This window comes from Nothobranchius furzeri, chromosome 1 (assembly GCF_043380555.1).
Source record: "Nothobranchius furzeri strain GRZ-AD chromosome 1, NfurGRZ-RIMD1, whole genome shotgun sequence".
NCBI lineage: Eukaryota > Metazoa > Chordata > Actinopteri > Cyprinodontiformes > Nothobranchiidae > Nothobranchius > Nothobranchius furzeri.
In genome coordinates, this window is record NC_091741.1 from 96,083,598 (window position 1) to 96,095,875 (window position 12,278).

The 12,278-nt window shown below is 41.3% G+C and overlaps 1 protein-coding gene across 1 annotated transcript in view; it reads right to left on the minus strand.

The window, feature by feature from the left end:
• Positions 1-12,278, minus strand: part of pdgfrb (platelet-derived growth factor receptor, beta polypeptide) — a 39,472-nt gene that overhangs the window by 2,819 nt on the left and 24,375 nt on the right. The window contains exons 13-21 of the mRNA XM_015944307.3: positions 12,113-12,217; positions 11,755-11,865; positions 9,800-9,956; positions 9,411-9,577; positions 8,418-8,530; positions 8,180-8,302; positions 7,972-8,083; positions 7,297-7,396; positions 7,107-7,212 (exon numbers count right to left, since the gene is read on the minus strand). Coding sequence (XP_015799793.3) covers positions 7,107-7,212; positions 7,297-7,396; positions 7,972-8,083; positions 8,180-8,302; positions 8,418-8,530; positions 9,411-9,577; positions 9,800-9,956; positions 11,755-11,865; positions 12,113-12,217 — 1,094 coding nt within the window. The remainder of the gene's footprint in view (positions 1-7,106; positions 7,213-7,296; positions 7,397-7,971; positions 8,084-8,179; positions 8,303-8,417; positions 8,531-9,410; positions 9,578-9,799; positions 9,957-11,754; positions 11,866-12,112; positions 12,218-12,278) is intronic.

Consider the following 12,278-nt stretch of genomic DNA (forward strand, 5'->3'; position numbering starts at 1 on the left):
CTTTTAGAAGATACACCATGCCGAAAAATCAGCGTAATACTGCCGCCACGGCGTGTCTTATGAACGCGCCGTGGCGATGCTAGAATTTTGCGGCCTTCGTGCCGTCACGCTTGGTAGTAAATTACCACAATGCTGGACTTGTGAATGCATTTTACGCCTTGGCGCAACAGAGGGAGGTGTGGGAAGTTGCTGCCAAGCTCCAGAAGGGCAATATATTAAAAATGAAAGTAAACACGGGCCTTAAGTTTTGCTTTTGTAATCAGAATCAGCTGAGATGACAAACTGGAGCAATACAGCGCTCCTAGAGCTTTTCTCCATTATAGCTGGAGCTCAGATCACCAGAGACTGCACAGGGAGTGTGGAGGACAGACACTTTTAAGGGCTGCTTGTTAAAAAAACTTAATGAGCACGGCTTTGATCGCAATAAAAAAAAGCAAGTTATGTCTAAGATAAACAGAAGTTTGCTCCAGCACAGAGACCACCCCCATACCATGTTTACATCGCCATCACCTAATCTTTTGTAAAAGGGACACGATTGTGCAACATTTCTGCTACAGTCTGTGCACTTATAAATGACCTAAGGCTCTGTGATGCCGCATTGCAGCTAATTGGCAGCATTGTTTTCTAAAATAGGCTTGTGACTGCTCTTGAATGGCCCAGCCACAACCCTGACTTTAACCCAAATGAGCATCTTTGGAGAGGCTCTGAGTTAGGGCTGGGGTAAATGATTATTCTAAAAATGATTATTCGAGCGATTGTTTTATTGAAATGTTGACTATTCAAATGTCCATTTATTTACACAATCAAACGATTATTTTTCTGTTGCACGATTAATAAAAACCATAAAATCTCAAGGAGACTGGGTAGGCCTATCAGGATCTGCTCTGGAGTAGTTCTCCTCTTATCTCTCTGAGCGCTTCTTTTCTGTGGCCGTCTCCAACTTTAGGTCTTCCACCACCTCTCTTACCCATGGTGTCCCACAAGGTTCTGTGCTGGGGCCTCTGCTCTTCCTCCTCTATCCGCTTCCTCTTCAGCACATCCTGAGCTCCTTCAAAGGAATCTCTTACCATCTTTATGCAGATGACATCTAACTGTACATCTCCTTTAATCCCCATGAGATGTCTAAGCTGCAGCTGTTACACACCTGCTTAGACTCTATCAAAACCTGGATGGCTGGGAGCTTTCTACAGCTGAATGAAGATAAGACTGAGATCCTCATCTGTGCCCCAGACAAGCTGGTTCACAAAGTCAGATACTCTCTTGGTCAGCTTGCTTCTCACACCAAACCTTCTGTCAGGAATCTTGGTGTGACCTTTGACCCAGCTCTCACCCTGGATTCTCATGTCAGTTCACTTGTTCGCTCTTCCTTCTTCCATCTCAGGAACATTGCTAAGCTGAGTCCCATTCTGTCCCGCTCTGCACTTGAGACAGTTATCCACACCTTCATCTCCTCACGCTTAGACTACTGTAACTCTCTTTTCACGTGTCTGAGCAGAGCCTCCCTGAACCGTCTACAGGTGGTTCAGAATGCCTGTGCTCAGCTTCTGACCAAGTCCTCCAAACACACCCACATCACCCCACTTCTCCTCCAGCTTCACTGGCTGCCAGTCAACTTCAGGGTTTATTTCAAGTTCCTGATTCTGGTCTTTAGGGCCTTACATGGACAAGCACCATCTTACATTGGTGATCTTCTTAGTTCCTACACCCCCAGCAGGTCCCTGAGGTCCAGTGATCAAAGCCTACTGGTTGTGCAGCACCAGGCTAAAGTCCAAAGGTGACAGATCATTTGCTGCTGTGGCCCCCAGACTCTGGAACTCTCTCCCCCTGTGCCTGAGATCAGTGAACTCAGTGGTCTCCTTTAAAAAGCAGCTGAAAACTCACCTTTTCAGGCTTCGGTGTGACCTTCATCACCCTCTCCTTGTTCTGCTCTCCCTACCTATTCCACCTTCCTCAGGATCCACTGATTTCCCTCTTTCCTATTCACTCTCTCTCTTTCTTTATATTTTTTAATCACAATTGTCTATTTTTTGCTCATTTTAAATATATTTTTAATAATTGTCAAAATTCTTTTTTATATTTTTACATTTTTTTGTTTTTGTGAAGCGCCTCGTGATTTTTATCTTGAGAGGCCCTATAGAAAAGATCTTTTGTTCTTCTTATAAAATCTCAAATAACACTGCTGAGCCTGAGAGGTGGTTGGAGACGAGTTTTGTTCTCCATGCTGCTTTGCTTTGGTCACTTCCACGCGCGTGGTGAGTGGTGTTACAACCCTTTCTGGGTTTGCCTTGTGTGCAAAAAGGAAGGGACAATAACACAAAATTTTGAATCTGTTTTAAAATTATGATCAGGTTCAGGCAGCTCTGATTGAGACAGGAAGAGACTGAACAAGCTAAGCAAGCTCGGTTCTGGGATGTCCAATGGATTCAGTTGAGAAGACGTGTGAAAGGAGGATGCTGGCGAGGATGACCTCCATCTTAAAAAACCCTCTCACCCACAGTGTTCCACTGTGGAGACCATGGACAGCTCCTTCAGAGGCAGACCGAGACATCCCAGATGTAAAACAGAACGCTACCATAGGTCATTCATCCCCTCAGCAGTAAAAGTGTATAACTCCTCAGTTTATGTTTTGCTGGCATTATCCTGTGAAACAATAACACCAATGCAATATTCATTATGTGTTTAATACTCGTGCATTACTGGGTTTACACTGAATGTCTGTGTCTCTTTCATTATGTTGCATAATGTTGGAAATCACAGAGAGATCTGAGTGAGGCTCCAGGTGAGTGAGGCTTCACTTGCCATGGATTGTGTCTTTTCTGCGAAGTTTTAATTTCACTGACAAAATATTGTTCTTTTTTTCTTTACAAACAAATGTTTGCAGGCAAAAACAAAACAAAAAAAACAAACTTCTATAAAAACAAAATTATGACAAATATCGATCAATATTTTGGTTGACTAATAAAAGACGACAATAAAAATGAGTAACAAAAATCAGAAATTTGGAAAGTTGGGAGGCACAGACAAAAGAACCAATTGGCAAATGAAACAGGTGGGATTAGACAAGAAAAGAGCCAATCAGAGTCCGGAGCCAGCTGATGTTTGAACAAGCTACCGGTAACAGTTGAACAGTTCACGTCTAAAGGGCAACCGTCACGGCTGGGAAGAAAAGCATTAAATGTGATGATTTGAAAATTATTTGCTTGGTGTAACGTACAAAGTGGTCAGTTCTTCACCATCTAATTAACACAACATAACCTTTCATACACATTCAAGGCTGCACCATCTGTCGGGCCCCAGACGCCCAAAACAACCCTTTGCCAACTTATTGTTTTTCATTGGAAACGTAATAGTTTCCCTCAAGGTTCCTGCCATCTCTGTGTAAAAGCCATACTTTCTACATGAAGCTCCTACAGGACTATTATAATTTAAATAATCATGTGTGATGAATGAACAAGATGTTTAAATCAAATGTTTGAATAATCTGTGTTTAAATCAATGAATTTAAAATGGATATTGCTCTAACAATGATCCATTTCAGATCTTATGATCAGTACGTGTTAATCAATATCTGCACTCATGCATTACATATCCATTACATCACGTCTCATTATTCATATCTTGTCATGTATAATCATTAGTTTAGGAAAATAATTAAATTCATTTTCTAAACTATATACCTGACTCTGTCTGAATTAATACAAAGTGTGCTTATGGTCCCTTAAGAAGCAAAGAGCCCTAGAATCTTCTGATTAAACATTAATAGATCAGTCAGGTCGATATTTCATATTTATATGAAATAATCACATCTTATTGGTCATAATTAATATGTAGTGTCAATCATCATCAAGTTTACTTGGACGCTACTTTGGTGAGTCCACATCCGGGTTTCCTCTAGTTTTAAAAGTGTTACAGTGGCACCGAGTGTTGATGGGACGGGGGACTAGATTGCTGCAGCTGAACCAAACTCACTGAGCTACACACGTAGTTCTTTAATCATTTAAGTGCAGTGGCGGCTGGCCAGTAGAGGGCGATAGGGCGGCGCCCTCCCAGTTTTCCCCAGTGTTTTTAATTTTTATTTAAAAAAATAAATAAATAAAATTAACAATAATCACATATTCTAAGTTAATTGTGTGTTTTGTAACAAAAACAAATCATATATATATATATATATATATATATATATATATATATATATATATATATATATATATATTGGTCAGAAGCTTTCTGCCGAGCTGTGGAGCCGACAGGAAGGCTGTGGGCTGTGTTTCAATTGTCCAAACAGCACGAAAGCAGTCCGCCAATTGCTGACAAGAAAATTAAAAGGTAGGAATGGGAATGTATCCAATCAGCATCGACGTTGTTTCAGAAGCATGATGGGCGATAGAGCTACCGCCAAAGGCTTTCGTTGCTGTTCGGTAGAACTCGGAGAGTCTCGACTACTCCAGCATGTTTTTGGTCGTGACGCAGATGGACGCCAGTGATACAACCAGCATGGATACCGGATCTCAGCAGCCACTGAATTCAGTTCGGTCTCTTCTCCAGTATCCGTTCGAGAGGAGAACTATGGTGGAAAAACTTAATGTCAAAGAGCTTGGACCAGATCAGCCCGACGTGAAGATAAGCCAGCAGGAGGAGGAGAGAGGTAAACTGTACACACCAGGCTTCTGGGAAGGCTTGGCTAGCTGGATGCAATCACGCTAATGCGTTATTTTGCTTTCCGTGTTTGTTATTCAAAACGACTGCGACAGATGAGGAATGGATTGAGTCAGGAGTTACGGACATGAAACATTTTTCTGAGAAGGTGAAGAAACACGAGTTACAACACGGTGAAGCTAGCTATGCTAGGCAGAGCTAACATTGCCATGCAGCTAGAGACAAGGGACACAGGCTTGCAGTGAAGAAACACAATGAAGAAGTGGATCAGAACCGGCACATTTTGTCCAAGAGAGAGATGTCAACACAGTGTATGAGCACAAGGATGACCTCCTCAGATTTTTCCAGATGATCAGAGACTCGGATGACTTTGATCCAGTCACTGAGAGAGAGGCAGGTGGCTTTGTGAGAATGCTGGAGGAAGAAGATTTCGGCTTTCTGCTGGCATTGTGTCACAAGATCATGCCACATGTGGACATGCTGTTCAACCAGCTGCAGAAGAGGAACATTGACTCTGTCTCCATCACAGGGGTCATCCAGAGCTTCACCAACATTATGCAAAAGATCAGGTACATACTTGTTTATTTAATATTATTGTGATGAAACTCTCCAGTATGCCAGTTTCACAAACAGTAATGTGGATGTGGACCATTTATGGTCATGTTATTTTATGCGCAATTTAATGCAATATTTTTCAACCTTGGTCCGCAAGGCAGTGTGCCAATAGTCAGACACACGTGGATTAATCAGTTTGTCCAATGATGTAAGACAGGAAATTAAAGAGCTGTGCTTAATTCACGAAATAGTGAAGTTGTGCACAAAGCTCAGAAAGCACAAGTTTGTTTAAAAAAAAATAGCACAGCCCCACCAAAAATATTTTTCACCAGCCGCCACTGTTTAAGTGGCATTGCTACGGCCGATGTTATGCTTGGTGCTCTAGCTGTGTTTTTATGAGAAAAAATATTCAGGTGGCCCACCTTGGTTTAATAGTGAAGAGAAAACTCTAATAAATACACCTGAAGCCAATTCTTACCTTTAATTTACCTCCTTGTATTATTCGAGTAACACCTTTTAATGTTTTGATGGTTTTCATGTCCAGAATGGGACACTGGTCTAGCATCCATGTCCACAATCCAGTAACATCATCCCATGCTGGACAAGCATCCAAAACACAACATATGCTGGTTTTGTCAGCAGGAATGATGTCATTTCCTGTCATGTTTACAAATATTACTGCACACTATACAGATTTATTTACTTTATTAATACTGAGAGGCACAATTTCAAACTGTCAGTGTTAATTTAGGTATTTTCTAATAATTATTGTTATTAAGACATATAAATATATAGTTTTATTGATCCAAAGTGTAAATGTGAAATTTTCATGTAGGTGTAGTTAACATTTCCGCTACAGAAGTTGAAAATGATTGCATCAGAGAAAAATACATATATTTTAGTCCACTAAATAAGACTAAAACTAAATCTAATCGGACAACAAAATCGTGACTACATTTAAAAAGGATGTTGTGTCAAAATCAACACTGCTTCTGAGACAGCGGTATCAAACTCTGGAAATCAGCACCTGATTCAATCACCTTGACTCACCGGTTTGGCAGGTCATCATGCTCTATTGAAGCCTGCTGATCATCCACTGGTTAAAATCAGGGGTGTTGAAGCAAAGTAATCTCTAAAATATGAAATAAGGTGACCTCGAGAATCAGGTTTGGATATCTCTGCTCTGGGAAAATGAAACAAGCCTCGTACTGGAAAAATTGCCCCAGACCTAGCTTTTGTTCAGATAGCTACCTGCCGCTTTTAGACCCCCCCCCCCCCCCCCCTGGTACCACTTCAGTCCTGCCAAAGGTGTAACGGCAGAAATGAGGCACAGCAAAATATCATCTGTGACATAAGGGACTTCTGTAAAACGAGACATTGAATAAAGCCTGATCTGATTTAAAAGGGATCAGTGTTGACACTTCACCCTCCTGGAGTGTTGGTGATGGTCAGAGGGACTGGTGGTACCTGTCCTCTCTTCTGTTATTGAGCCCCAGGGCAGCTGCGGCTACATGGTAGCTCATCACCATGAAGTGTAAAGTGCTTTGGAGTCCTCTGATTCAGGGAAGAAATTTACAAGTGCAGGTCATTTATCATGTAGCAGCGTTCATTGTTAAGACTAACGGAGTCATGTTAACTCTGTGTTTATTTCTGCTCCATAACAAATGTAATCTCGAAAAGTATTTTAAGGATGTTTAGGATTAAAACCAACAATTTAACAGGTATTAATTATTTATTTTAGTATATTTACAGAAGTCTTCTTGATCCAGACGGTTCTTTCTTTTGGCTAATCTTGATTTAGTGCTTGTACATGTTGTTTCTGGTTTGTTAGGACTCCTAATTCTGCCCTTTGAACGATTCATACCCCTAAACTCAAGGGATCGTAGGTCAGATACCTTCTTATAGCTGTCTGCTAGCATGTTCCCCACATTGTGGACCAGCAGGGAGAACTCAGGCCTCTTCTCGTACTTTTCATCCCAGCACTTCTTCATGATGTTGTAGCTGTGACACAAAAAGAGTTGATCTTGAGTCGTTTGATGTCAGTTAGCCAGCGCTGACAGAAAGTCAAGGTGAGAGGACACTCACACGTCATCAGAGGCATGAGCAGGTTTGGACATGCGGTAGCCTCTCTTCAACGCGCTGTAGAAGATCTCATTCATGGGCAAATCAGGGTATGGGGTTCCCCCTGATGAGAGACAGGTTCAGAGATCAAATACCATCAGATGAAGTAAAAGATTAAATATATCCTTTGAACAGTTTTCCTAATAAGAACAGCTATCATGTGCTACAAAGTGGATTTTCCAAAGTGGAAAAAAACTGCGGACCCAGAACGTCCGATGAAAGTGACTTTCAGATGCAGGAGCACAGAGAATCTTTGTCGTTCACAGAGAGGAGATTGTGAGTGTGTTTTTCACCCTGTTAACGCTCCTCTTTGTTTTCACGGTAGCTTTGGAAATTAATGGGAAGAGTATAAAAAAATCTTACAATACCCTGAGCAAGGAAATGCTGATTTCAAAGCTTGACTGAGACTAAAAGGCTGTTGACCAAACAAACTGGAGTGGACTTACTGTCAGACACGTAGAGTTAAAAACTCATCGCTGCCCTACCTTTGTTTGTTTATAGACGTAAACGCGTGTTTGTGCAGGAGACGAGCAGGTAAAACTCGGTTAGAGAGGGCAGATCACCTACATCACCTCTGCTTATGCCTTTTATTTGCAGATGTGTCTGACTTTTCTGCTTCGGTGTGCTGCTCAGACTGACCCAGTGTGAAGATTTCCCAAAGCAGAATGCCGTATGACCACACGTCGCTGAGGGTGGTGTACAAATTATGGAAAATACTCTCTGGTGCCATCCACTTCAGAGGCAGGAAGGTCTGAATCAGGAGAGAAACACACCAAACAGTCCTTTAGGTCCTGTTTGACCCTGAGTCTTTTTATCCAGATACAGAATAACATCATTTATTACTCACGCTGCCTTTGGAGATGTAGTTGGAGTCATGCATGATGTCTCTGGCCAGGCCAAAGTCACAAATCTTCACCAGCTTTCCTTCACAGATCAAAACATTCCTGGCAGCCAGATCTCGATGAACACACTGTCAAGGAAATATCCAGTTAATTAAACCTGATAAACAAAAGAAAGATTTATAATTCCTACTGGATACTGTGTGAGGTAGCTACACATCTGGAGCGTTGTCTTAAAGTTCTTACATTCTTGGAGGCCAGGAACTCCATTCCCTTTGCCACCTGGTAGCTGAAGCCCAGGAGGTCATCATAGGAGAGGCTGGGAGAGTCACTGATCACCAGGTCCAGTCTGGTTCCACCTGAACCAGGACCCAAAGAGGAGAAATTCAAAGACAGTTCCAAAATAAAATTATTATAAAGCAACACATTCTGTGAAAAAGTTCAGTGAACAAGAGTAAAATAAATACGGAAGATTTTTCATATTCTTTTCTTCTCAAAGCTATTGCTAGAAATCTTGGTGCAATTTTCCATTCTGCATTTTTAGATTAGCTAATTTTTGCAAATAAAGGGCATCTAATTAAAGTTTATTAGATCAGATTCAGACAGTAATTAGGTCTACTAATGCGTCTGATTTGATTACTAGATGTCTCCGTGCTGCTCTTGGTCTGACCTGACCTGACCTCGTCTTTTGTGGCAGTTTAGCTTCCAATTTATGATTTTATTGGTTTATTTAAATAGTCGTAAACACACGGCACCATTCCACTTGTCAGACCCTTTACACTCCACTGATCTCTACAGCTCTCTGACATCTCAAGGTCCAGACTTAAAAACATAGAAGTGAAAGAAACATTTGGATGTTGGGCCCTGATCTGAGCAGCTCACACTGAATCTTACATTTCAGCTGGAAACCCACTGGTTTTCATTGACTCTGACACGTGGTTTACTTTGCTTTTGTTCAGGGAACTCATTTGATGTCCTAGCTAACAAAACTATTAATATTTTATTAGCAAATCTCTGAATTGAAACCATCCGTTTTCATTCCCAATTGTTTTCTCTTAGTGTGCAGAATTAGTAGGTTTAGTCAGACAAAGCTAAATGGTTACTGTGCTAAATCACATCATCATTTCACACTTTTCGATCTAATGTTTGGTTTTTCTCATTATTCCTCATTTTGCAAATCTGCAAAATCCTCACATGCCAATAATCCTAACGGATTTCTCTGACAGCGTCAAGTCGAACCTTGTTGCTGATAGAAGTCCTGCTGGTAGGGCGATTCGTACGGGGATGGCTGGATGTCCGCATATTTGATGGAGTCTAATTGTTCCTGCATGGGCACGTAGACCAAAGGCTCGTCTTTGCTCATGTCCATGTATCCTCCATCACTCTCACTTCCAAAGGACACATAGCTGCAAAAATACGTTAAAGTGTGAAAATAATAATCAAAAAACACCCGACTGACCCAGATCCAAACGAGCCTTTTGTAGTTGCTGATCACATGAAGCATCTGTAACAATCAGTTAAACAGAACTTTTTGAAAACAAAGGCAAAGATTTCTCGGAAAAAGTCCTCCATTTTCTATAAAATGTTCCTTTGTGCAGCTCTGAATGCATTTTCCTCACTCATCTCACCCTTTTCTCTGACTGAGAGGGGTGCTTCCTCTTGATATGAGGCAACCATCCTCCTGGTTCTTTTCAGCGTAGTACTGCAAGAAGGTGTGCTTGTTCCTGTGCAGGTAGTCCACCAGGTCACCATAGCGACAGTACTCGGTAATCAGGTAAAGGGGGCCTAAATCAAACATGAAGGATAAGGATTTAAAGACAAGCTAAATGTTGCAAATACTGTTAATCTCTGGAAATATCCCTCAAAATGTTGTTGAAAATGAATTAAATGACGCCCGACTGTTGAAAAATATTGGCGGCTTTGTAACATATAATCATAAAAATCTGGTCTAAAATACACGAGAGCGGGTCTAAGTCTCTGGGCGACACCATAATAGGTGCCATGTTTCCTTCTACGGGAGCCTGTGAGGACAAAATGCATTTACTGATTTGTATCAAGCGGTTACAAATCTTTCACCATTCATAAACATTGTTGTTTTACACCTTAACCCTCTGGAGGCAGGCGTTGCAGATTTGCAACGTTAAAACCTACCTACCTGGTTACTCCACATATGTATTTAATGAGCATTTTTAAACTCAGAAGTACCCCCGAGGGACTTAGTTGTTTGTCCTTTTATCAAAACGTATTTTGAGCCTGAAAGGGTTAACTCTTCATTGTTGCCAGTGATGAAAGGGAGTTTGATGTTCTTGTTATTTTGCTGGAGGTTGAGCTCCCAGGGATTTTTGACCCTAATGGCCATCCGTTGGTAAGGTCTTACTCAAACACAAAAATACTGCTTGCTTGCAGTAATTTAGGTATGTACTGCCCTCTATCAAAAGGGGAAATACACACTGTCACTTTAAAAACATAACATGCACATATGGAAATTTTATTTTTAATATAGTTTTCTGACAAAAAATCATTAACTCTACCCCCTACAGGGAGAACTGCCTTGTGAGTTCTTATCTGTGGAAAAAAGTTCTGGCACTCCTGTTTCAGGAAGCAGAGCCAGAAGAAAGGGGGGCAGAAAACAGTAATATTTGGAGTCTTACTCATTATTATTCATGATATTGAAATATCTCACCTCTGATTGGCTAACAGCAATGCAACTCTTCCACTGACTCTGCTCGCTTTGCAAAGTTATGTTTAATCTCCGTAAAAAACACAAGCCTGAAGGAGTTCTGCTGTGTTGGGGAGTTGCTAATGCTAACGGTTAGCAAGTAACGGTCTCATGGAATGAGTTATGAAGGAATGATTGTTCCTTCTTGGCAGAGGTGAGGATGTTATAGAATTAGGGAAAGTCTGGTTGGGGTCTCAACAGGAGCTGATCATTAATGTATGAAAAGGGTTCAGTAATTCCATCAGCTACTTTATGGAGGGCAAGATGTGCCCTGCTAATCGGATCCAACAATCTTTCTTCCTAAGCTACAAATTAATGAGCCAAAACATTTGATTTGGCTGTAACATTTCACTTAGGAGTGCTGTGCTTACCGTTAGTATAATGAAACATAAATCAGTGAGTTCACATTGGCTGTGTTAACATGGTGTCCAGTGTTAAAACATCAACATTTCTATTATTTTTATAATTTCATCTCTGTAACACGGTTGTTTCCATTTCTTACAAGAAATCATAACTTTCTTGTTTACACAATTATTCACTTAGTGCAAATACGATCAATGCGGTTTAATCAGATGAGAAGAAAATGTGCCGGAAAAGTCATCTTTAACCAGTTATCAATCAAATTTAGTGGATTTTTCATCCAAATGTAACAGAAATATTTATCATTTCAACCTACTGAACAAACAGGAAAATGCAGAAATAATTGCTACAGAGTAATCTTTGCTGTAATTTTTAATATATATTTTTACGTGAACCACGTGTGTGTGTGTGTGTGTGTGTGTGTGTGTGTGTGTGTGTGTGTGTGTGTGTGTGTGTGTGTGTGTGTGTGTGTGTGTTGGTGGGAAAGCTTCGTGTGATGCCCACCGTGTTTGGTGCACGCCCCCAGCAGGTTGACGATGTTGAGGTGAGGACCGAGGTGACTCATGATCTTCAGCTCTGACATCAGAGCCTGAGTCTCACTCCTCCTGGCTGTAGCTGGACGAGGGCAGAGGAAAGAACACGTGTTAACCTGAACGTGATGTGAGAACAGCAACACGAGTACAGCGAGCAGGAGAAAAACGGTGTTCCTGCCAGAAAACGTCAAAAGAAACTTGAATCAGGCTGTCAGACCAGCTGAAGCTCAGCAGGCTGCTGCTGGGAGACAGTGTCAGAGAGCGTGCAGGAGGCTGCTGTTGCCTGATATCTTGCATGTGAAGCTTTTATTGTACATTGTGTTTCTTACATTTCAGCATTTTCACAGCCACCTTTGTGCTGGACTGGGAATGTGTGAGACCGTATGCAGTAGCCTCGACCACCCTGCCAAAAGCTCCTGATCCAAGAGTTCGACCTGAAACACAAAGAGGGCCTCAGTGGGACACGGTGTGAAATCTGAGAAAGAAGCAAACACT